The 27,940-nt window shown below is 29.0% G+C and overlaps 1 protein-coding gene across 2 annotated transcripts in view; it reads left to right on the forward strand.

The window, feature by feature from the left end:
* Positions 1-21,340, forward strand: part of LOC129959946 (ankyrin repeat domain-containing protein 27-like) — a 57,742-nt gene extending 36,402 nt beyond the window's left edge. Inside the window, exons 14-18 of one of the 2 annotated variants that reach the window (XR_008783485.1) lie at positions 4,694-4,787; positions 10,802-10,973; positions 11,343-11,441; positions 20,221-20,272; positions 21,202-21,340. Coding sequence is in view for 1 of the 2 variants with exons in the window: in XM_056072861.1 (XP_055928836.1) it covers positions 4,694-4,787; positions 10,802-10,973; positions 20,221-20,272; positions 21,202-21,262 (379 nt within the window). In the remaining variant the exon portion in view is untranslated. The remainder of the gene's footprint in view (positions 1-4,693; positions 4,788-10,801; positions 10,974-11,342; positions 11,442-20,220; positions 20,273-21,201) is intronic. The other variant, XM_056072861.1, reaches the window with a different exon arrangement.
* Positions 21,341-27,940: the final 6,600 nt, after the last annotated feature.

The following is a 27,940-nucleotide window of genomic DNA, read 5'->3' on the forward strand; positions in this document are numbered from 1 at the left end:
TTTCTGCTTTCTGGAGAGTAAAATCCAAATTCGGGAGATAATCCTCTCAATCGAAGGCTCCTCCGTAGGTTTTCGCTATCGTCCACGGTTGCAGGAATAAGTACCCGGCGCCTCCACCAAACTTGTCACGAAGATTGGAAATAACAAGGCTGTTAGGTTGAACAAGTAATCCGATTTATTCAAGCAAAGTAACTCTCAAGCGTACAGGACCGATAACTCGATCACAACTGGTGACACTTGACTTTATATACACTCTCAGAATGTTCGAGAAACATCCAGATAGAACATTTAAAGAAAGATCTAGAATCAACTAGAAACTAGAGAAATAATAAATAACATTTTATATTAAAATTCCAGTCTTTGGATAAAACTGACTTGGCTGGTATTCGAACCTGGGTCGTGAAGGTCTACAGTCTCGTGTCTTGCCAACCAAGCCACAGGAATTGATATCAGTAGTTCATTATGCGGCAATATAACGGACATGTGTATAGGATATATACTTGTTACAGACAAGGAACACAATATTATTCAATACATTCATTTATTCTACATATCGTTAATTTCCATTGTTGCACTTTTTAAAGCTATTGTTCATCATATGTATTTCCACCTTCTGATATATATATTTTCCATAGAATGTCTTTAAGAAATAACCTATATAATCTAAAATCTATATTAGAACTTTTTTACAAAATGAAAAACAAAATGAATCCAATTTTATTGGCATTTATGAATCAAATGTGTTAGTAAATAGTTTAATAATAGATATATGCCTCATATTTGCATTTGTTCTTAAAAGTTTAAGATTCATTCCAAAAGGATAGAGGAAGAGTGGGTTTTAATGTGCTTAAACAGAATTTTTCGACAAATTATGAGTGTTCATATAGTTGAAGTCAAATAAATAATGACCGCATAAATTTTATTAAAAATTTACTTACCTCTTTTCTTCGTAAGCATCAAATTTTTTAAAAAAAGTAATAACTTAATATTTTATTGATGTTAAGTGCACTTTTTCGTTACAAAATAATTTTTGCTTATCACGAAAAGTTCTTAAAACATAATTTTCCAAAAAGTTTATTCATTTCGACATCCAAGTAATTGGAATTTTATTGTTTTAAAATATTATATGATGTGCTTCTGTCTTCCATTGAAATATGAAATAAGAAATGCATAATTTTTTGCTAACAAAAACATTTTATGCAAAGAACTAATTATTAATTGCTTCTTGAATCGGTAAAAAATTTGGAAATTCTCCATTTCATCATGTGTAGGAAATAAATACAAAATATATTTTGTATCTAAAGAATTAGTATTAAATGGGTTATCTAATAATGTTTCGTTGCCTGAAATTTTTAAATTTTTTTTATGATTATATACAATGTTATAAAAATTGCTATTAATGCAGAATAATTTTATGGAATTTGCAGATTAATTATAATTAATGTAGGTTATTAGAAATATTGAGCATGTAAGCAAGCATCAATAAATTTAAATAAGCACTATGACTTTGTTTTATTTATGCATTGATTATAAAGAGAAATAATTTGGTCAGCATATGTGTAGAATTGTAACTAAATAATTTTGCAAAGTCGTTATTAGGATATAAAATTCCCATTTTTTTTTCAGTAATTTTTCATATTCTATCAGTGACATTTGAGCTGTTGAATAAAAATTCTAGCTTGCCTCAAGAACCGATACTATCCTCCGTGACTATTAATAAAATATTAGGCACTAAGAAGCATTTTTTTTTTTTTTTAAATTTGTGGCCGGTGACAAAATTCTTTTTACACATTCTTGTATTACAACAATGTGGAAAATGATATTTGATTCAAGAAATGCTTGATCAGTAGATTCCTCCTTCTGATATAGTAATAATTATATATATATATCCCATAGAATGTCTTTAAGAAGTACGAATATCTATGTAGTATTAGAATGCCCAGTAAAATGCTGTCAACTTTTTGGATTTTGTGAATGTGTCACTAAATGCATCGTTTTAGATGCAATACAGAAAACATTATTAGGAAAAAAACTACTAATTGAAATGAACTGAAATTTTATAGCATAAAACGGTCTTGTCCTTGAATTTGTGTGCAAATTTAAGTGTGTTTGCCATTGAAATTTTTAAACTGTAATTTTGAAATTTTTTCGCATATTAAAAATTGCGTCTTAATGATAAATTTGTGTGCAAAGTATTTAGAATATCTTATATTTTCATAGATTATTTTTTAAGACATGAATGAAAATCCATTTTGTTTAAGCATTAGAAGGTCAGAATATTGATAGCTCTTTAATTTCAAAATATATAGACCTAGATTAAGGAAATTTGTTTCCAGGAATAAAATTTGTTGTGGTTTTGAAATATGATGACATAAATGGGTGCTGCAGTTGGAAATTTTGAAGTTCTTATTTTATTATATAGATGTCCCTATGTCAAAATTTTAATTCACAAATCTTTAAAAATATGTTAATTCTTTTTGAATATCTTTTTTTTATAATTGTACGATAAACAGTACCTGAATAAAGCTGAGTGGCTCCTTTCCCTCCCCCTTGCTATTCCATAAGCAATATTGCACATATGTATTTTTAATTTTTAAAATTGCTTACAGTATATAATTGAAACAGCAATCATGCATTATTTTATAGAAATTGATAAAATTTGAAGTTGCCTGTTTCTTTTCACTTCAGCACTTTTAATCGTTTTTATGTTGTACATAGGGAATTGTTAATAAGGATTTACATTAAATGAGTTCGAGTTTTCAACAATGTAACTTGTTACGTAAATCAAATGAAAAGCTTTTGCAATTGGCAATAATGAAATATTATTTAACTTAACACTAATTACAAACTATCGACTTGGTACAAAATCGTTAAAGGTCCTAATATAAAAGCTTATTTATATATGCTGTAATAATTAGGCATTGATTGAATTCAATGAATTTGTAAGCTAAATATCTGCATTTATCTTATTATAAGTACTTCATTGGTTTTAAGATAGTATTTATCTAAAATTGTTAGAATTTCAATTAATTTTCACTCGCTGGAATATTTAAAGAATAATAATATTAATAACATTAAAATTTTCGCATACAAAAATTGAATAATTATGAACATTCCTTTTATTGAGTATAATATATAAGTTTTGCTTCATTAAGGGAGCATTTAGTTTATAATAGATTTAAAGTAATTTTTTTAAAGTAGGAAACAAATTTTCTGTTTTATTATAAGTTTGACTTTCTGCAAATGAAATTAGAAAGGGAGAAAACAGTATTTTAGAAATTAGTGTAATTTATAATTCTTTTAAGTATCTGCATTTTAAACAACACCTTAATGTTTTGAAATCATGACAAATAAAAATAAAGATGCATCTTTTCCCTGTTTTTTAACATAGTTGAATATTGTAGTGAATTAAAATCATAAACTAAAGAGATAACAAAAAACACTGGGTAAACATTTAGCAATAAAATTTCATTTATATTTACTGTCAGATATATTTTTGGGTTTAATAAATGATTAATTAATTTTATATAGAGATTTTTTTTTGTAACTTTATTGCAAATGGGTCATGAATAAAAACATTTTACAAATTTACCTTTTATATTCATATCTTTGGGGGTTCTGTGACTTCTTGAGTCATTTTTAATGTCAAAGAACGTAGACTATTCTACTGATACAACGTCTTTCTCTTCAGAAAATGAAATTTGTCAGAACCCAACCAGCCGAATACGCATTGCTTCCTGCTAGCTTTGGTCAGCTAAATGCCCCTACATGCCAACTAAAGCAACTTATTTTCAGCTGTCAACCTAATCCACTGCAACTGCTCTGCATAAATGTACTCTAATAATTAAATAAATATATCTTGGATGAGAAATAATACTAATGCAAAGTAGAGTATTTACCATTCTTGTAGAATATTTCTTATTTTTATAGAATGTTAAATGTGTAAATTAGAATATTTATTCTCGGAAAGCTATAAAATTAACAGAATGTAGTTTCTTCTCTATTAAATATTACATGATTCATTAATATATTGATGTAAACTCAATAATAATATAAAAAAGCATTCAGTTAAGTTCAGTGATTTGTGTATAACATTACAGTGTGAATATGATAAAATTTGATTCTTAGATAAGATTTAGATGTTTACAGTCCTTTTTTAAGAAATACAGACTACAACGCTGGTAAATAATAAATATTAAGATACTTTAAAGGTGCTTTTTTCCCCAGTGCATTAAATATACAAATTTTTTATCAATAATTTGGAGGTCAAAACAAAAATTGCAAAATCCTGAGAAGGGTTATAAAATTACGATATATATCTTAAAAAGATTTGAAAATTCACTGCATAAAATTAAAATACTCTATAAACGTGATTATAATTCTTATTAATTTAAAGCTTTTTATATGCACTTCACACTTTTGTGAATTTTTTTTTTGAACCGCTAGATTTTTTTGCTAAGAAACTATTTTTCCATTTTTTTATATTGATGAAAGCTTAAAAAAAACAACTTATTATTATTATTTATATAGTATTTATTTTGCCTGTGAACTGTATATATCGTAATCCGTTTCTGAAGGTTATTATGCTTATGAAATTTCACATGCCATTCTTTTAATGAAAAATTTATAAAACATTTCATTATATATATTGTAAGATAATTACACTGCAAATTAATGCTGTGTATTTTTTCAGCTTTGTTTTAGTTACGTTTCAAGCTGCTAAAGAGTTTTTAAAAAGCAAAGAGTTTGAATCTCTGAAGCCATCCAGTAGAAAAATTAAAAAAGAGGTAATTTTTGTTTATATTTCTGATAACACTTCAAAAAGGTAAGATTAAAGAATGCTTTAAAAAATCTTTTTTTTTTTTTTTTTTTTTTTTTTTTACAGAGTATTCCAGGTTATGCGTTTTTGAGAAGCATTTATGTGCTTAAGCGTATTTATTATATATGAATAAATTTTGTATGCAATTTGCTTTCTAAAAATCCTCTTTATACTTCTTTTCTAAAACTCTTCTTATGGTAATTAAGTAGTGTAATAAAAAAAAAGTCATTTTATGTTATAGACACTGGTTTATAATTTTTAATACTTTTCCATTTAACTGGGATGGTATTTTTTTTTTATATAAAACTTTATGTATGCTGCATATTTTGCCTTTCTAGAAATAAGTGTCAGTATTTTAAATTAAATATACTTTGAATTTTTTAAAAATATTTATCTAACAGTACTTAACTGATTTAGTCTTTATTGTGGATCTTTTCAAAATGAGAATCTGTGATTTTGATTTATTTCGCATGTCATGAAAGTGATAATTTTCCCTTTTTCTTCCAACCAAATGCATGTTTCCACTTTCTTTCCAATGAATGTCATGATTGGAATTTGAAAGCAACTTTTACGAATATAACATTGAGAATTCCTAATTAAAGACATTGGGTAATAAGCAGAAATTTATCTGGAACTTGGGTTTTTCTTCGTTCAGTTTAAGGAAATAATTTTCTTTTCTTTCTTTTTTAATAATTTTCTTAAGGTGGATTTCTTAATATTGTTAAAATGATTTTTCAACAGTTTCATAACTGTAACTGGGCAATATATCTGACTCAATATATCATAGAATGAAATGAGAAGAATTTCCATGAAAAGTCTTGAATAAAATACATCCTTCGAATCTTAATATCTAATTCAGCATTCTGAAAGTGCTTCCTTTCATCTCCCTATAAGGAATAGGCTCTCTGAAACTCACAACAAATTAGGAAACTAAAATGGGTTTAATATAAACACTGAAAAACTTTAAAAGAAAAAGAGCAAGAAAAAAAGTTCTTCCACAGAGAAATGTACGTTTAATGATAATGCCACTTAATTTTTCTGCAGTTAATATTATCATTTGCTTTATCTTTTCAAACATATTTGATCTCGAATACATTCGAACCATATTCGATTGTACATGTCGATTTGGGTATGTATTAATTTCGTCGGTGGATGTTGTATAGAAACATCCAATGATTTTCTAATTGGAGGGATTTCACATTCTTTTGTCTGGACTAAAGCAATCTAGATTGATTTAAATAAACAGTTATGCTTACTAACTCTGGGTTTAGTTCCTATCCATTTTTCTTCATTTCAATATATTTATGCATAATATGATATAATAACATCGCATATACTTAATAGTTCGTTGTCAAACTCTGAATTTTTATTACATCAATTTTTTTTGTGCAGTTAGAGTTCAATAAAAACAGATATATCCCCCCCCCCTCTCTTTCTCAACAACATATCAAAGCTCACCAATTGGTAAGATCTCATATTTGCTTGCTGAAGGGGTTTTATATTTTGCATGAAGTAATTAATAGCTAGTTGTATGGAACAAATACATGTCAATATTCTTTTTTCATCTGCTTTCTTTTTGTGTAGTCAGTCAAAACATCAATTATCATCATGTGTAAGTTATTTAACCATATTTTCAAAATCAATTAGAATTCATTAAAAGATAAGAAATTTCTTTGTATGTCAATGACACTGGGAGAAAAAATTTTTAAGGACATTAATTTATTTCATAGTTATTTAATTGAAATACAGAACTGTATAGCTGTCAACATTTTTTTCAGTGCAAAATTAAAATTTCGGTGTTCTGTTGAAAACTTCTGAAAAGGAAAATACTAAGGAGGACTTATTTAAAAGTAGTCATTTCAATTTCTGCCTGTCATTTAAATTAATAATATATATATATATATATATATATATATATATATATATATATATATATATATATATATATATATATATATATATATATATATATATATATATAAATGTGTCCAATAATTAGAGTTATGTTTTCTTATCATATTTTTCTGTGATAAAATTTCAAAATATGAATACATGGATACTGAAAAGGGGTTATAGCATTTTAAATACTTTAATTATAATTTAAGTTTCGATTATTTAAAATTTAAAATTTTTGAAAATTTATTGATATTGCCTGTCATTGTTAACATAATGACAAAATGGAAAATTGGTTATGAAATCTTATTAAGAAGTAGACTTCTACATTAAAAAAACTTCTAAACTTCTTCTAAAACTTTTAAACTTCTTCTTCTAAACTTCTCACTAGAACATCGATTTAGAGAAATCTTACCTACTTAAGGAATATAATTTTATATATGTCTGGCGGTTTTGTTTTTTACAATTTAATTTTCCAAACTAGTTTGTTAAACAAAATGATCTTGTGAAAGAATAAACGAAATCATCATTTAAATTAAATTAATGTAATAATTGGTTTGTTTGTGTGTGTGTGTGTGAGAGAGAGAGAGAAACTTGTCAAATGTAAGTAATTTCTAATCTTCTTCCTTAGTTTTTAAACTGATTTTTAAGCTTTTTTTGTTAAAGCTAATATGCTGATACAATTTTAAACTTAAAAAAAATCTATTTAAGCAATAAATCAGTTTATTTTCTATATATTTAAGATTGAAACATTAGTTGCAAAACGGTCGGTAACTTACAAAATAAAATATGAATAACTTATTTTTCAGCTATACCTTCAATAAAGTATTCAAACGCCAGGACAAATAAATTATAAAATGATCTTTTAAAATGAATATAATTTTGCCCATAAAAGGAGGCATCTTCATTTTAAAATTTATTCTAATTCTTAATTTTTTCAAATTACAGTATTTGTGTTTGAAAACTATATTTCGTCTTGAGATTGTAGTAGATTCTCAAATAAATGTTGTTTCAAAGAAACAGCTTATGAGTTGTGAACACTTTAGATAGAAAATTATTATGTTAAATGAAGGTTGCAGGTTTTAAATATTTTTCTAGTACAATAGAAATAATTCTTATTTTGCCTTTAATCTCTACATAACAAATATCAAAAGTTCGCATTTTCTCTGATTTGAAGTAAAACTGTATTAATTATTAAACGATATCTAAAAAAATGTGAATATACTGGTATTTAAAAAATTTGATATCAATTAATGAATCAAAACCACCGCTTTGCAAAATTTGCCGTTTCCATTGAATGTTATCTGAAACGTACGCCGAAATTCAAAACCATTCATAATACCATCTTTTTTATTCATTTTGCTAGTTATTTAAACATTTTATATGAATAATCTATGAAGAAAATAGTCACAAAAAATGAATTAGCTTAATATGTATGTATTATTATAATTTTTTTATTAAATAATTATTAACGAAAAAAATGTAGCGAAGGATTGAGCTACTGATTCAGTCTGAAAATTCATTAGCATTCCAAGCTAATTTTTTCATGCAAATCCTATTATAAATTATCGAAACTATTTATAGTTGCAGAGTGTATGGGAAAAACTCTTGATTTCTGAAATAAAAAAATCAAACAATTTTATTTACTGAAAAATAAAATAATAAATCTCTGATAAACAAATTTAATGTTCCTTTTTAATCTAAAATACTAAGACTAAACTCATGGCACGACAACCCATGTAGGCCAAGGCCTACAGTGCCCATATCTGCTTTTTTGACCGAGGGCCCTGGAGTGCAAGGAATATGACCCGGTTAGGATGTCACCCTAACGCAGAACCCCCAGTGTTTAGTTCCCAAGCATGTTTGATCCTCAGTTTATCGACCGACTGAAGGGATGAAAGGCCGAGTTGACCCTGCTCAGCCCGAGGATCAAACCTCAGACCTGTGCGTTGGGAGCGCGAAGCGCTAACACTACGCCACCGGTCTACTTTTAATCTAAAGTATCGCCTTAAAAAATAAAGCAGGAATTTAAGTGTTTCTATCCTTTTAGTATTTATATTTCTGTCCAATGGAAAAGCAATTTTATATGGGCATTGTATCAAAAATTATAATAATTTTGTTTGGTGGAAATTTTATTATGGAAATCATCACTTTATTTCTATTTTTACATCTTTGACAAATATTTTTTTAAATTTGATTCTCATCAAGTAAATTCAGTAATTTTATTAATTTAAATATTAGACATTGAATGACTAAAAGAAAAGATTGAGTATCAGTCTTTTATAAACGGATTTAGCAAATCGATAAATAATTAGCTGGCTTCACTTTAGAGCAACTAAGGTTCACTTTTGGGTGAGGAAATGAAAGAGCTTCTGTTAATATTTTATTGAAAATAAACGTGTATTTAATTTATATATTGACTGCTTTCAAATACTTAATTATTTTGTAAATAAAAAATACTATAGAAGAGGAAGTATTGAACGATTTCTTAAAGGACGTATTTTTCAAAGAAAAAAAAAAGTAAGTATTGTTATGTAGCCATGATCGAAGTAAGTTATTCTTGAAGTGACTGACAAATCCAATTACGTTGTAGCGTACTATTTGAGCTGCCGAAAAATGCATTGAATTTAAATCCATGGGAGTTCATCAGCACAACTTTGACAATGTTTTGTTTAATGGATGTCTCTGGACATTTACTATGCTGCTGGGAGCTTCATTAGAAAAGTTGATGATTTTGTTCGTATGCAGACAGTTTGAAGAAATCAATATCGCAGATATTTTATAACAAAAAGCAGTATCAATTCACTTCAACTGAAAATTATTGATTTAATTAGTTTTTCATACGTCTAATTTAATCATTGTTTTCTTTTCTACAAATAAAAATTTAATTTCGGATTCTTAGTCATTACATGTTTTGGTTTTTATCTCTCGCTGTTTATTAAAAAAATAGCTAAAAGACTCAGCTCTAAATTATCAATTCAATCCATAAAAAATAAAGGAAAGCACTATAAGGACTTATTTGCTTCATTCAAGTATGTTAGTGATATCCGTAAATTTTTTCCTATTTTAAATTTATATTGAATTACTTAATATACCATATCCAGAGAGTATTTCTTATGTAAAGTCGTTTAAAAAAGAGAAATGTATATTGTTATTGAGATTTTTTTAAATAATGAAACTGCTTGCATACTCACATTCATCTAAATATTATTTGCATATGTTTGAATAGGACATAAATATTTTGTTTTATCTAATACTTGATTTTGACATTTATATATTGTGAATAGTTAGAAATGTTTTTTCCCCTTCCTGCAAACTGCACTGAATTTTTTTTTGTTAGGTATATTCTAATATAATTTTTTTCTTTCATCTTTATATTGAATATTTCACATTTACTTAATCTTTTTTATATACTTATTTCATTAAATTCTTCAATGTTCTTTCAGTTTTGTGACTAAGCCAGGTATTAAAACCTCGAACAGTAATCTATAAAATGTTAATGCTAACGAGGTTCCAAGGCAAGCTGATTGCCAATAAGCTAAAAATAAGCAGTAAGAGTTTCATTGTATATTCATCATGACATTGCAGATTATGGAACAGTATCAATAAATTCTTAACAAAATTTATTTTTCCCCCCCGTTATTTCAAGTATGTTTCATTTCTTTTTTAGAAAATCTTTTTATTAAATATATTTTAAATGGTAGCAGTTTTATTTAATTAGTTTCAAGTGAATTGCATTTATTTAATTACATATTTTATGAAACTGCATTTAAACCTGGATGAATATAATTCAAAATTATAATTTAGTTGTATTTAGAAAATTTTGTTTTTCTGAGATAAATGAATTTATAGCAAGATGTGAAAATTATAATGCAGGGTTCAGTTTAAATGAATGTTAAATGTAAATGACTAGTGCAGGGTGTTTGAATCATATTAAGAATTCTGCATTCAGCATTATTATATAGCTTAAATGATCTCATTACTATTCATTTTTAAAATATTTGTTCCAGAAATTATTTATATGTTATAAATATGACAAACAAAAACAAAATTTTATTATTATAAAATTATTATTACTCTTCATTATAGTTGTCATTAGAAGAATTGATGGAAGTAACAGTGGAAATACAAAATACTAGAAAGTCTTCCAGTGAAGCTAAACCAGTGCATATTCAGTCACCTACAGATCATCTTCTTGAAAATGTAACAAAAATGATAGAGGCTTCAACACAGGATCTCAGAGATTGGAATCACATGAAAGGTTATTTTCCCTATTTTGACTTGCTCTGAAAGATTATGTACTTTGGACGTTTAGAACTTAAAAATGATAAATAACTCAGAAAAATTTAATAGGCATTTATATTTTACATCTGAATATGAGCATACTATTACCGGGAAGTATTGGTATATTAATAATAATGACTTGGCTTTAGTCACTTTGCATCATTTTTATTTTCAATCTCTTAATTAGAGTGTAAAGGGATTGCTCATGATGAAAAAAAAAAAAAAAAAAGCTAACTTATTTGTAATTTCTATATATATATATATATATATATATATATATATTGTATTCCAATATATTTTAAATTGGGTTGGAAAATGTTGCATTAAAGATTTTTCCAATTTTTAGTATCTTATTCCTGAGTATGCTGGATGATAGTACTGGAGTATGCTTCTCTCCTAAACAAGACTGTGTGGAAGGTTTTTTCCACTGCCATGTGTAAAATGGGTACTTTTATAATGTGAATTATTTCACATTTTGATGCATATACATTAGGGTGGAACGAAAAAATCAATTTTTGATTTTTAATTTGTAATATTATGGAAAAGTTGCCTTTTAGTGTAGATAAAATAAATTATAAATATGAAAAATATTGATGTAAGTCTTGAGGTACCGCAAGGAGTTAAAGTTTCGAAAATTTGAAATTTTTGATACATTTTAAAGTTTTTTACGAAATAATCAACTTTTGATTTTTATTTTGCAATAGCATGAAAAAGTTGCCTTTTGATATAGATAAGATAAATAAAAAATATAAAACAATATTGGAGTACATCATGAGGTGCCGCAAGGACGTTGAAGTTTCACAAGAACACACTTTATGTAACTTTTTAAGGATTTTTGCGTGCCTCGGTTATGAGATACAAAGCTTTAAATAGGCGTTTTCATATGAATAGAAATATAAAAACAGTTTTACTATTGCACTGACATGGCACCGGAGCTGTTGTTAGTGAGGTAAGACGTAGATTTGTCACCGAACGCAGACAAGGACAGGCCTGGTTTCAAAGCAGCAGCTTGCCGAATTCAATTCAGTTGGCGTCTCTGCTCCGTCTTTTGTGTAACTGATTTGTTAATTTGTGTGCTTCTTGGCTTTACTGTGAGTAAAAATGGCTCGGTCTAAATTATTAAAGACAAGACAATGTTGCAGCATTCTATTTTGGAGAAATTTAGTGATTTGCTTGAAGTTGAACTCCCTACTTACTATTACTACTCTCTCTGTTATGAAGTGCTGCTGTTATACTAGGTATAACCTCAAAATTTCTTCAGAGAAGGATCCTTCTGTAAGCGAAATATGTGACACTTTAGTTCCCACAATAGAACAAATATATGGTGAAGAGCTTCGATTCCCGTCACTTTTAGCAAAAGAATTTTACAAATGATAAAAGCTTATCATGCTAAATACCGGAATTTATTAAAGTAAAAAAGTAAAAAAATGTTCAGATAAGTTTGATTACAACCTCACATAATTTAGAGAAGAAACTAGACGTTTATTTGATATTGCTGACTTGTATAAAAGGCAAAAAAAGTGCTAGTTATATAATAATGTGTTCTACACGATCAGTGCTCTAACAGGAAAATGGTTATAGTTAATATTGATATTGCTACCACAAACGTTTTAAGGAAGACAGAAACAAGAAAGAGTTAAGAACTACAGAAAATAGTTAAGTTTAATCAAAAACGGGCAAAAAATACTAGTGCATCAGAAACGATTTCTGGCGACAATGACAACGCTGAAGAACAACAGTGTTCTTTACAAGAGGCAAACCAACCAGATCCACCAAATAGACAAAACTATCAGGCGCCTGCGTAGTTTAATATTACGTTAAAACCCTTATGTACTTATGGTTTCAAACATCATTTTAACCTTATCTCATATTCACACTATCTTTTTGACGACCTCAAGAACGTTATATACCAGATAATTTGAAGAAATGGGTACTTTGTTGCTTCAGAAAATATCCTTTTGTCCATGCTAAGTGGTGAACGTAAAATTCAAAGAGAACTTGGTTTACGACGTGTTTTAAAAGCAAGAACGGAAAGTAAAGACAGAGACAAGAAGTTAAATGTTCTAAAGATAAACTTAGGTGTAAAGGATCGTGGCTTGAAAATGGCGTAACTGAATCTTCTTGTTAAAATATGTTTCCATGGACTCTCTGAAATACTTTATACGGAAGGCGCCTGAAACTGAACCAAACAGTATAGGGGACTAGGTTATCAACTTTCCCAGGCTTCCTTGTTTCATGCAAGGAGTGGAAAGATTTGTGAAACTGGTGGCCGAATCAGCTTAGAATATCTGTGGCTCAATCGCAAGAGAAGGATACATAAGAGAAAAAATTGACTCACGTGTGGATAGGCCTAAATTTAATTAAAAAAAAACAGTTTAATGTGGCAATGAAGTGGAAACAAACATTTCGCAGCTGTAACATTTGTAAGTATTAAAGATACAGAAGTAAGAAACGCAAAATTTGACATAAAAATATTTTTTTATTATTATTATTATACTTTGTAATTAATGATTTTTTCCAGTTGTAATGCTTATATATGTATTTGAAATCATCTTTTGTAGCATTATATAAACGAAATTTTTATGAAAATATTTTATCAAAGTTTACAATTTTTCAATTTTTTTAAAAACAAATTTTAAGTTCTTTGCGACACCACGAGATATTGTTGTATTGCAACCAAATTTTTTAACAAAATTTTTGCACCTAAAAGCTAACTTTTCCCGACTATTACCAAACTAAAATCTAAGAAAAAGTTTTTAAACAGCCATTTAAAAAAATTTCCATTTTCTTTTTTTCAATTTTTTTTACAAATTTCAAGCTTTTTGCGGCACCTTTAGATAATATAATATGGCAACCGAATTTCTAAAAACTGTTTTTGAATCTAAAAGACAACTTTTCCACACTATTACCAAACTAAAATTTAAGAAAAATTTTTAAAGGCCCATTTTAAAAATTTCCATTTTTTTTCCGATATTTTTACGAATTGCAAGCGTTTTGCGGCACCTCAAGATAATGTAATATTTCGACCAAATTTTAAAAAATTGTTTTTGACCCTAAAAGGCAGCTTTTTCACACTATTACTGAACTAAAATCTAAAATAAATTTTTTAAGGCCATTTTCGTTCCACCCTAATGTACATTCAGAAATGTGAGAAACTTATAGTTTGTTAACTTTGTATTTGCTTCTCTGATCTAGATTCATTATATGAAGAATTATTACGAATGAATTAACTGGCATGCACTTTTCAGCTTCTAAAACTCGTTTTTTACTGAATTAAAACGGAAGTGTTTTATTTGATTTAATGAGTCATACAATCGACTTCTGTGTTTAATTAATGTTCGGAACATTAGTTAAGATTTTGGCTTCTGGGCTTCATCTTGTGTTACTAAATTTAATGATTTGATAGAACGTTTGCAAGAAGTAAAGGAGTAATTTATGCCATGATTACTGAAAGGAATATCTTTTCTACAATTAACTAGGGATGTGGGAAGTCACTTTCCTGTTTGTGTGCCTGAATCTCCATTTATAGATAATGTTTTAAGATTTTGGATAGCTGTCATCTAAAAGTTAAATATAAGTTAGGTGAAGTTAAGTTATGAAATCAAAACCGCGTATTATAAATTACAATGTTTCGTAATATAGGTTTATTTTTATTTCCTTTTTCATAATGATGGTCATCTCTCACTCATTTAAAATGAGCTGTATCTTAAAAATTAAAATTGTAAATCTTTTTCTTCAAAGTGATGAATTAGATACCTCAAGGTGGCTATTAATTAGATTCTCCTCCCCAGAGAAATGACTCCTAGTAATGCATTGAAAACATTTTTTTATTGATAATAATTGTAAGTGTTTGATTTTTAATTATTATGCTTTAGAAACTTTCACAAAAATTGTATTTTTAATTTTGAATATAATTTATACAAGGTCTTCAAAAAAAAAAAAAAAAAACCCGAAGTAAATATTTCTTTCCTTAATTTTTGCTACTAGGCATATGCTTCCATTTTCAATGTTTTATCAAATAAGGTACCTGAATGTCTGAAATAAATGTGGTGTCTGTAAAGGTTCATATCAAAAAGTTACAAAAATTTAATTTTCATATGGTCCCCGTTATGAAAAGGTTTCAATGACTAAAATATTTTTCTTATATTCATCTCTAAAGACGCAAAGTCTCATACTTTTATCTGTAGAATTTGTTTGGATATTGAAAGACATGTTTAGTGACATCGATCATTTCCCCTTACTTCAGACTAGTGCTAGAACGAATGTTTTCGCTGTAGATTTCCAGGAATAATAGACATATCACAAAAGATTCTAAAAAGACGGAATCGAAAAATAACAATGCATTGATTAACTCATTTAATTTTAAAATAATGGTTTTATAATACTTCAATTGTAGTGCTTAAAAAGATTGTTCAAAAATAACACCGCCAACACCTATAGAAAGTTGCCATTTCCCATCAGAACTTACTCCCAAGTCTCATTTGTGACATCAAAACAGAGTTATTGAATTTCTCGGCAAGGATGTGCTGCATTTATAGGAAACGTGTTATATCTAGAAGAACGTAAGCAACCCGATGAATGAAAATCAATAAGTCAAGTCTGTGATACCGGAGAAAAAAAATCAAGTACGCAGCAGCATAGCGGCCACTTTAAACATATTGTTGTGCAAAAAAAAAAAAAAAAAAAAAAAAAAAGCGATAAAAAAAACTTATAAAAATGAAAAAATCACATTTGTGGAAATTTTTTACAAATGACGGAAGTTTTTTTTTTTGTGTGAAGAACGGGATTTTTCGGTTTGGAAAGTAACTGTTTTGACTTTTGTTACTTGCGTCTTGATTAAAGCGACATTTGTCTATCAGAATTGTATTTCTGAAGATATTGTGACGGATACTTTCATCGGGTTCTTTTTCGATTTGTTGGTGGATGAAATATAATCAGTCCTTTAGTAACGAACAGTGACGACTTTTATTAGACATGAAGACAAAAAATACACAACCGAGACAAAACACAGCATCACACTTCTACAACAGTACCCCACAAGTAGTAATTGGTAGCAATAGCAACCACAGCACACAAAGCGGCCAGAAAGAATTCAGTAGAGGGAGGGAATATACGTAGCTTCACTCCACGGTCTCTTCAAATGTCTGCAATTCTCCAATCGCTTTAGCTGCATCCAACTGCCGACTCACTACTACACGGCTGGCTACTCCACTCACGACTCGATGCTGCTTCCACAGTAAACACCAGGGCTCGGCACACAGCTCAATTCAACAAACGCTTGCGCTTCGCCAGACTATCCAACTGTTCCGCTGTTGCTTCGCTATCCTCTCGACGACTCTATACACGACTACGACTGACTGCAGGTCGAGACTGCATGCCTTTTATAGTTCCCTGGAGGCGGGCAGAGAAAGTTCTGGAACAATCAGGCTTATCTCAGTTCCAATTAACTCAATTGCTAAAATTCTGGAAGTTTTCAGTAATATCTATTTTGTCGCCAAGTGGTCGCCACATTCTGGGATCACTGACGTGGCACCCGATCTGCATCCAACAGAGCTGATCGTAAAACTGTCTTTCCAGTAATTGAACTAAACTTGCTGAAAAGTAACATTACAGACAGAGGCGGTGGCAGAGATTTGCCGACGGGGGGGGCAAGCATAATCTCTCTAATTTGGCTTCAAAACCGTTCATAATAATTAATTTTACATTTGATTAAAGAAAATCTAATATTATTTGGTTTCTTTTTTTTATTCAAATGCCGATCCTTTCTTTCATTGTTAAAATTTACAAAGATACTTGTAAAAAATATGTTCTCAGTTTTTTTTTATTGGCCATCAAAAAATTGTCAATATTTGAATCTATTACTTTGAGACTCTTGAGGGCCGCTGTAGCCTCGTGGTAAGGTCACGGCTTCAGAACCAGAGGAAATCAGGCTCGAGATTCGATTCCATCGAAGAACCGTCGTGTAAGCGGGCCTATTGCACGCTAAATCCGTCGGGACCAAACGTCCTCCCGCTGGTATAGTGTGAAAGTTTGGAGAGGGGGTAACAGCTCATGTGTCGTCCTCGTTATCTGACTGCGGTTCAAAATTATGAGGTCCGTCCCAAAATAGCCCTAGTGTTGCTTTGAAACGGGATGTTAATATAACCAAATTAAAAGTATGAGACTCTTGAAATTTAATTTCTCTGAGATCTAATTTTAGAAAAAAATATGGTATTCTAGATTGTAGTATATGGATAGAAACACAAATTATGACATGCTAATTGAAGATCTGATGCTCTAATTGAAGACAAACGCATGCTCTAATTATTTTATATCAGAAGCTATATAAAATGAATGTTGAAACAAAAAGTTTTATAAAAAAAACTTTTTTAGAAATCCAGAATAATAAATAAAAAAATATTCTATATTTCTCCAAATATATTATCCAGTCAGCATAGTTTCCTTTCTAAAATATTTGTTAAAGAGGTGTTTCGAGTCCGAGGAGAATTAGTGCGCGTGCTCAACAAAAATTTACTATAGTTTGGATACGAACAATATAGAATAAGGAAAAGATACTTAAGAAGGTTGGAGGAAATATTTTGTAAATATATGAATAAACTTAATATTTTATGTAAGATATGAAAGATGGACTAATTAAATATTAGATCCCCCATGTATTTTTCGATATATATTTAGGCTTAAAAAATCAATGCATTTTATTAAGAAACAATTAAATCTGGAATATGAATTTCCCTATCTTCATTTTTAGATATGCGTTCTTATGATTAAGCAATTTGAAATTATCGCAAGCTAATATTCCTCCCAAAAATGAGTTTTATCCCCTCAGTTGCATGCATTGGTTTTTCTTAACCTCTTCGTATAAATAACGAGTCTGACTCGCGTATAGAATTACTAAATTTTTAATTTTAAATCCGCAATTAATTGAAAGTATTAAGTAATTTAAAATGCAAAAACCACTTGAAAACGCATCATTACTTCAAATGTCCTTATATTATTCTAGGGAATAAAATAATAATAAATATCCCACATAAGATCTGCCGTTTAATAAACTAATCTTAGCGTCTTCGACTCTCACCACATTGAGTTCATAGTCGGCCGAACAAAAATTGCTAGCAAAATGAGTCTGTTACCTTATCGATATCTTATTCACTTGTTACCTTATCGGTTATATTGCAAAAAGTAATACAAATTATAAGTTGAATGAACGACATATGAATCAGATACCCGAAAATTTGCGAACTCAAACATCCATTGCATTCAGTTAGTCGGTCTATCAAAAATTGCCCGCAAAATGCGGTATATTATCGAACTACCACCCTATCAATTATTTTGCCAAATATAGTCAAAATACTTTAACCGTTAGTTGGATATTTCGCTTGTTTACAATATATTAACATTAAGGTGTTTTTAAACAATCATATTCAATAGTGATTCGATTTCTACAACCGTTCTGAAGTATGAACACTTTTGCCGACGGGGGGGGCAATTTCCCCCCTTGCCCCCCTGCTACCGCCGCCTCTGATTGCAGATTTGTAACGACATTTCAAATCTCTTCATTTTATTCAAGTGTGTCATTCTTTCGGAAAGCTTTAATATCGCGTACACAGTTGGAAGCACTTCCTATGAGGCTGGGAATTCGGGAAACGGTGTTTATATTTTCTTACAACTAGACCGGAATTGTGATTACATATAGCATCAATCGTCAGCTTATCCAAATTCCCTTGTGACTGAAATTTGTCATTTTTTTAGAAAGCAGACAAGTACGAGAAAATAATTTTATTTTCTTGCTCAGCATTCTAACACTTCTCCGAGATATCTTAAATGTCAAGTCTAAAGTTTTACTTTCCTATTTGTCAGCCAATCAAAATGAGTAATAATATGCAAGCATAATATGATTAGCAAGTTAATTTCAAATCATGATTATTTAATGATATATATTACTAGACAAATGTTTACATACTGTCAATTACATAACTTCTCCGCCTTTCTGCTCATGCGTGAGGAGGCATTTATTCCACTAAAATATGGGTGAGATGAAATAAAATGTATCTAACGTGATGGAAGTTAAGATCTGACAAAGAATTCTGTAAACGCACATACGCACATCTTAATGTAGTTTACCTCGTTGTGGAATTAAATTGTTAAAAAATGCTAGTTGCAGGATCTTGAAACAAACAGTATGACAGTTTTGAATCAATTTGCATTTCTGAAATAAATATTTCCATCTGAATTTGTGACAAATCCCTGTAAATTAAAAAAAACTCTTATTTCAATCAATTTTTTTGAATAGAAGTATGAAAATTTGTTTGTGCAAGTATGGCATTTTACTAATTAAGAAAAACATTTTACTAGTTGACACTATAGGGGATGTGTGCAATAAAGAAAATAATTTTAAAAAATTTCTATAATTAACCTTTACAAAAGCCAGAGTGTTTTGTCACAAATGCTTATCTTATTTAATGAAACTTTGTATCTGTTGCAATAAGTATCTGTTTGCAGTATTTAGTAAAATAAACTGTTCTACTTTTTTGGAATACCCTGCATAATATGCTCTAAACTGGAAACTTATAGCAATCATACCATTATAAACAAAGTTGAATTCCATTCAATTGCATGTTATATTGTTCGCAATAACTGTTTTTCGTTCTATTATTTTCACTCTTGTTTATTTTCTGTTGTGCTGCACCTTGTTGCTGATTCTTTTAGTGTTAGTGTAAATGATTAGAATTTTTTCTCATAAATCCTGGTCTTCCCCAGTATGAAAATTTTTTGTAGTTTGGAAATAACTACCCTGCCTTTAATTGACACCGAATTCTTGCTATATGTAAAACGTTGTTAGAATTGTTCATCGATTTCAGTGTTGTTTAATCATTTAGTCAAACCTTTTTTCAGGCAAAACAGCTTGGAATTCATCTACTTAATTGTCAACATTTTAGTGCAGGTTCTTTTTTCTTGCATTAGTAATATAAAATGAATTATTTTTACGATATAATTATGCTGTATTATAAATAATTTCAGTAAAATTTCCTCTTTTTTTTTATAAACACATAGAATGGTTACATTTCATCAGGTTCCCAAGCAGTGTGTTATTAACTAATTTAAAATGCACATGAATGAATTTTTTAAATTCTTTTTGTCTTGAATATATCACGGATGTAAAATGTTTGAATTTTATTTCATATATATAGTTGAAGTCATTTTAATCTTCTGATTACTTAACCCAGGTTCTTGCAGCCAGAAGAATCCCATAAATTCAAGACCAAAAGAAAGTGTTGGGTGAGCAGATATTATTTCTGATATGAAACTGGTGTTTAAATTTGTAAATATTTGTAAATAATTTTTTTTTTCAACCACAGATTTGTTTTTAACTAACTGGTTTACTTTTTATTATGAGGACTATTTGTTTGCTGCTGGAGCTTACAAAAAAAACGGCCATAGATGCAATTCTTTTGAAGCTTCCTTAGCTTTGCATTAGACTTGGGCAGCTATTTACTGTTATCTGAAAATGAATGATTAAACTGAGAACATAGGGATATTTCTTTTTTTTTTGTCTTGTGCTTTTCATCAATTATAGAAACATATTTAGTATGTCAAAGATAATAGGAATTTTTATGGTGCATTTTACTGTTATATGATTATAGATAGGAGATATATGGAAATTTTCTTATCTTACGTCTAAGAAAATATGTAAACTAGGTTTCCTATGAAGCATGAATTCTAACAGAAAAAAGTGTTCAAAATTTTTGAGATGGCACCTGATGACCAGGAAATGTTAAAAGCTTTGTTGCTATATTATTCTATCGAAATCAATACATTAACAAGTTTTCATTCATTGATAATAATTTTTTAACATAACTTTACTTCTGATCTTGATTAATATTTTTGTTATTTTTTAAAATCCAGTTTTTAAAAATGATGCTCATATTTGAAGTAGCAAGTTCCTTAAGAAGAACAAAATGATATTCTTATAAGCATTTGTGTAGAGATCTAGGCTTATAATAATTTGATAGTTGCAAAAGTATAATTTCCTAATAATGTGATAGTTGAAAAAGTATTATTTCCTAATTTGTTTGATTTATAGGTTTTCATTTAATACTAATATATTTTCAAAGTTAAAAAAGTGATGTTTTTTTTTTTTGAAAATTATAATATTTGGTATATATTGTGATATGTATTTGCATATATATGTATATATTCTCTTTTAGAGATTTCTTGTCCAGTTTAAGGCAAAGTAGTCTTGGTCTCAGCTATGGGAAGCAAACGTGAATCAGTTTAAAGCTATTTATGTAACTGTAATTTTATTGTTAGTTCTACATTTTTAAATAAAATGTTTTTTGCAATGTGTTTTTTATTTAATTCGTTTTTTGCATATGTCAGTCAATAAGTGGGCCGTATTGTACATTCCTTAGCGTATTTAATATAAATTATCTGTTACCAGACAGTTAATAATCTTATTAAATATTAGAAAACATTTAAATGGCCAGAGATAGCAAATATAGTTTTCGCCATTACTCTATTCTGTTTTGAATTATGGATATTTAAACTGTATATAAGAATTCACATAATGTTCCCTTAACTCGCGACTTTTTTTAGTTGAAAACTCCGTTTTAGTTCATTATATTCAGAGTATAATATTTGGGTTGTGTGGTACTTGCGCTCAAGAAATTTTCCCCTACCTCATTAAAAGGTGTCTTTTATGCTGAAGCCTTAAAAAAGGCTACCGCATTATGAACTTTATGTTTGCATATAAGATTTGGCGATTTTACAATGTACGCCAAATGGCAATCAAATCAATATGAGAGAATGATTCTCCTTGTCTCTGATAACGAAACGAAACTTCCGTGAGAAAAATTCTGATGACCCGTACCGCGTTTCAGACGAGTGTTGAAAATAATTAATATAAAGTGTGAGAAAATTTGCTTTAAAAATGTATTTATTAAAAAGGAACACGTTTGTAATTTTCCCATACGGAAGACCTTTATAAAAATTGTAATTCTGATGTGCATAATACAAATTTAATCTAATAAAATGAATTATAATTTTTAGTTTTATGAGGATTTAATATTTATATCTCTTACGGTTTAACTTTATTTAACAAAATGAAAAAAAAAATACATAGAAAGGGCTTTAAATTCAAATTTAAATGGATATGAATAATGTTTATTTCTTTCTATATATATGTATGTATGTTTTTATGTATATACATTCCACAAGCTGATACTTGAAATGAGCTAATGTATTTTTTACGTTAAAGCTGTTCAAATAAGTTGCTTTTTTTTTGTGCAAAATAATCAGCGGTTTGGCTAAAATAAATGATAGAAATCATATTAATAATTTTAAAAACAGCTGCCGGTTAATTCTCAGGCGAAAAAAAAATTCAATAAGGAAATGTTGATAATTACTGAAATTTCTTCAGATCTGAAATATATTACTTCATTTTCTAGCTTAGATTTAGTTATATATAATCCAATGTAATGCAAATGACATTTAAATGCAGCATCTAAACATGAGACATTAAAACGCTTAATTCTCAGATACAGTATCAAGAGCTTAAATTTTTTTCGCAGGTAATGCAGTAGCAAATTTTTGCCTATTTTCTTAAAAGCGCTGCTAATGATTTATTACTAATTTTCAATTTGTCTTAAATCTATGCAAGAAAGAAAGCTAGAAATAAAATATATTACTTTATATTTTATTCGTTCTTTTTCTTTTTTTGCCCCTGAATTTCTTGCCAAAAATATAGATTCATATAGATTGCAACTTTATCGTAATCAAAATTGAAATTATAATGGTAAATATTTAAATATTAGGCTTAAGATAAAAACTAATTTCACAACTATGTAAGATGGTTTTCGAAGTCACTATTTTTTTTTTCTTCTAAAATGGCATTAAGGGACTGCACTTACGAACAAGTTTTAGTTTTTTTAAATATTGCATCTAAACATACTTTGAATTACAAAATTTCATTAAATAAGATAGGCATTTGTACAAAAATTGCAAAAATTAAATTTTTATATATCCATCATAATTTCAAGTGTGAATTAGTATATATTTTCTCTTATTTTCATCTATACAAAATTTAACATTTCTATCTAGAAAATTTGCAGAATATGCTTAGTTTTAAATTTAGAAGGACTGGCCACAAATGTGGAAGAAAGCGTTTATTTCGGAATGCAACTAGTACATCATCAAATCATTATGGCTTCAAAAAATTTAATAATAATAACGTTGTTCACTTTCACTGTTCGGCAGTTGCACTATTGTCTTTATAAATAAGGGAAGAGAAACTTGGGGAACTGAATATTTAAACAATCTCAGAGACTTACTGGAATACTCAGCAAGAAAAGAATTTTTGCAATGCAAAATCAAAACTTTTTTTTCTGAAAAATGTTATTTGGAGAGACGAATATTGCTTTGATGTAGATAGAAACATTAATTTTAAAAATTTTCACGTTTGGAAAATTGAAGACAATTCTTCGTGCAAGAAATTCATCATCGCTCGCAGTTTTCTGTTCATATGTTACAACTGCCATTTTTAGAAGTTCTTGAGTTGGTCTCATTTTCTACAAAAGTATATTGTATGGTAACAATAGATTCAGTTAACAATAACAATAGATTCACCCTTTTACATTAACCTTTGAATCATATTTAACAATTTTTTTTTTGAGACATCAATATTTTAACCCTTAGCACTCCGATCTCCTCTCGGGCAGCATTCAAGGCAGTGCACCATTTTGGCTTTTTATTTAATTATTTTCTTAAATTTTGACTGGTAAAAATACTCAAGAGTGATAAAAATCTGTAGATTAATTTTCCGCGAAAATTCAACTAAAAAAAATCATATATATTAATTTTTCGGAGAAAGGAACAAATCCTCTTATTCGGCAAATATTTATGCATCTAATTACTTTTCTGAGCGCTGAGGGTTAAATAAAAATCTTTGAACTTCAATCAACTAAATCATTCACTAAAACTAAATAATTTATCAAATTTGAATATCGCTCTTCTATAAAAATTGGCTATTTCAGAACACTTCATAGACCGTTTCAAAGAAGGTACGCCAATCTTTTACCAGAGTTTCTCAACAGTGATTGGCCTATGATTATGAAAATATTAATTGTTCTAATATTGATATGTAAAAACTGACAGATTTGATCGCAGAAGATAGAAAGTTTATTTATTGAACTTGAGTTAAAAGTTGGTGTCAAGAGTACTTCGCAGAATATAACTCCTTAGGACAAAAGGACTGCGTAAAATTTAAACTTCATAATTTTTTCATAAGAACATTTATTGACTGAAGTCAAATAAAATATTTTCATTTGCATCATTTAAATGTTTTGAAAGTAAAACTAAAAACTGAATTTTATGATGAGTTAGAGAAATTTTTGTTGAATAATTCTTTAAAATATTATATAAATTACGAAAATTATTTTGCATTGCATATACAACTTCAATGCTGAGCGACTCTGCATTCAATTTTCATATTCAAAAAAAGATGTACTTGGTTACAGTAAAAAGTGTTTTTATATCAATTGCAGTTTAACATTTACACTCTAATTTAACGTGCAAATTTTATGAGCTTTGACAAAAATTAGTAAGAGATAAGTAATACAATGAACAGAACTGTTTAAGGCCTACATAATAGTATGACTGAATTATATAACTATCAAACTCCGAAACTTTGATAGCTAAATATTTTGCAGAAAAAGCTATTAAGAGACCAAGTTACATAAAATATATAATTGAAAATTTTAGAGATCTTTTATACTGGCGAACTGCTGGTCACCAAAGGCGGCTAGTTTCTTAATAAAGATATTGCTTAGTGAACTATTGTAATATACATACACACACACATACATTTCCCCCCTTTTATGAGTATAGATAATAGCGATTTTCAAGAAAATTCATTCAGAAATATGAGAATGTTCAAATATTAGTGAATAAAACAGCTATAGATTCTCTTATATCTTACTTCTTTTTAAATGAATTTAATTCCGCTATTTATTTTTCTGATAAAAACAGTCTTACTATTTTATTAATTATAGAATTAATAGTCATTTTTTGCAAGATATATGAATAAGATAAATGTATGTACCAGGTCTCATAAATGCAAGATAAATGCAAAATTTTTACAAAAAAAAAGTATAGACAAAATAGCATCGATTTCTGAATTATATATATATTTTAAAAAATACAGTTATAAAATATCCAGAGGGGAAAAAGCTATGAAAACATTCTTATTATGTTTTCTAATTTTTTTTTCTGGTTCTGCACTTGAAAATAATATTTGTGATTTTTATTTATTTAATTTCCGAAATCAAAATTTTTAGCTTTGATTCCTTTCGAGTAATGTTTTCACAGGATGCTGTGCATTTTACTTCTGCAATTTCATTATCACCACTTAGCCCGACCGGAGATGCAGCTAAATGTGCAAAATTGAGTTTACGAATAAACCGCAACTTTCAAACTCTTTTACAAAAGTTTACTAATTCTGTTTCCAGGGGTGCGATAGTATTCGCTGAAACAAGTGTGGATTGTGAAGGCGCAACTGTGTGGAACTTACGCTCAGTCACCCCTGTAGATGCACGCCAAGTTTTCCTGCCAAAGGTCCAAATCCCAGTAAACCTACAATATAAGCGCAAAAGACACCTTTTAATGAGGTAGGGGACTATTTATTGAGCGCAAGTTCCCCATTCCGTAATATTTGTACCTTATGAAATAATAGCAATTAGGGCTTTATGGATCGGTCGCTCTATCTCTTTGGGTGTAGGATAAATATTTGTCAACTTGAATTTCTTTATTTTTAATTTCTTTATATGAAATTAAATCATCAGAACTTAATTTAATGATCAAAAAATGTTACTTTGGAAAGCATTTCAAATTATGATGAATAAAGGCTACATTTATCTAATATATTATCTTGTCAACCAATGTATTTTTAACAACTTACTCATTTATTCCTGTAAATAAACGTTTGCTTTGCTGTGGCATGATTGTCTCAAGGATCATTTGTTTACTTACCTGATTGAAGCAAACTAATTAGAATAAAAGTTGAAACACGTTTTAAATAGCATTTAAATTACACTACTGGTCAAAATTATTGCAAGTTTGAGAAATTTCATGTTTTTTCATTAATAAGCCTCCACAAAAGTAATTTTTTTTTTCCATTTAAAGTGATATTTTCTAGTATAAATGTGGTGGAGAAGTTTCCAGCTATTGTGCCATCCATTGTGAAGTAATAACCTGCTACGATTGTGTCATCCTGGTAGTTTATTATAAAATCACTCTGATTGTGAAGGATTTCATTTCGTTTGGTGCGCCGTCAAAGTGCATTCGCTGTGCATTGCTTTTCAATTTAAACTGATAATTTCTTTTTAAAATGTGTGAATTTACGCATAAGAAGCGCCAAGCTGTTATTTTAATGCATTTCAAATGTTAGGATTCCTCATCGATGCGACTGCAGTGAGTCGACTGTTTCACGCCCCATAAAGAGATTCAAAACCGAAGGAACCGAAGATAAAAAGCCTAGAAGTGATCGTCTAAGGTTATCTTCTACACGTGCTGATACTACATTGACATGATTATGCCATAAAAATAGATTTGCCAGTTCTGCTACATTTGCAAGAGAATGAAATGAGTCTACCTCTGTCATTGCCAGTCAACATTTCGTAGGAGGCTATGTGAAGCTGGTTACAAGGCACAAAAACCTAGAAAAAACCCAGTACCGATGAAAAGACTGTGGAAAAAGCGTTTGGAGTGGGCCAAGGTGCCCAAAAATTGGAGAATTTTGGAATGGAGACAAGTTATATTCAGAGACGAAAGTCGCTTTTCTTTAATGTCTGACAAGCCTGGCCATGTTTGGCGTAAAACAAAGGAGCTTAAGAGGTCAGAATGCCTGGTTCGTACATCAAAACACAAGTAAGCGTAATGGTGGGGGATGCATGTCATATCAGTCAACTGGACGACTTCATTTTGTACTAGGAATCATGAATGGTAACAAATATGTTGGTGTGCTGAAGGATCAATTGCTTCGTGTAGTGCACGTAACATGTTCCCAAGGAAGAAATGGATATTTCAGCAAGACCTGGCACTCAGCCATTCATCGAAAAAGGCAAGACAAACTTTACATTTAATTTTAAATTTCATTTCGGTTAAGTTCTGACCTCTATATCGAAACATTCGTTATTTTAGGTTAAGGCTGCGTTTGCAAAACATGGTATTAAAGTTCCCGCATAGCCAGGAAACTCGCCAGATTAGAACCCCATTTAGAATTTATGGAGTGTAATGGGAAAGAAAATAACTGAGAATCAGTCCAGAACAAAATGAGAAATTTAGGGAACAATAATTAAAGTTTGGTGCCATGAAATACTGAAAGAAGTGTTGCAAAACCTTGGGGATTCCAGACCTAACAGAGTGGTTACTGTGATCGAATCCAGAAGCGGCTCAACCAACTATTTAATGCTTTTCGGTTAACTCGAACTCTATTATCTTTTCTGATCAAAAGAACTTGAAATTTTTTCTTTACTTCATTTTATTCTAGGGAACCAAAATGGATTCCGATACTGTTAACCTGTACATTTTATTTGTATTTTATTCTTTTTGAAACTAAATATTTTTTTTTGTTCAATAACTTAATTATATTTTGCCTTTAATTTAAAATAATTAAAGGCAAAATATAATTGAGTATAATAACATTTAATTGGCTAATTTAACATATTGACATAAGAAAATATCACTTTAAAAAAACAAATATTACTTTTTGGGGGGGGAGGGGCTTACTCTTGAAAAAACGTGAAATTTTTCAAACTTGCAATACTTTTGACCAGTAGTGAAATTTCATCACATTAAAAGACAGAACAAATCAAAAGAAGAAAAATTGTAATGTTCATTTCATTGGGAATCAAAGTCCAAAAACTATAACTATTTTTGTGAGAATAATTAAAC

This window comes from Argiope bruennichi, chromosome X2 (genome assembly GCF_947563725.1).
Source record: "Argiope bruennichi chromosome X2, qqArgBrue1.1, whole genome shotgun sequence".
Lineage (NCBI taxonomy): Eukaryota > Metazoa > Arthropoda > Arachnida > Araneae > Araneidae > Argiope > Argiope bruennichi.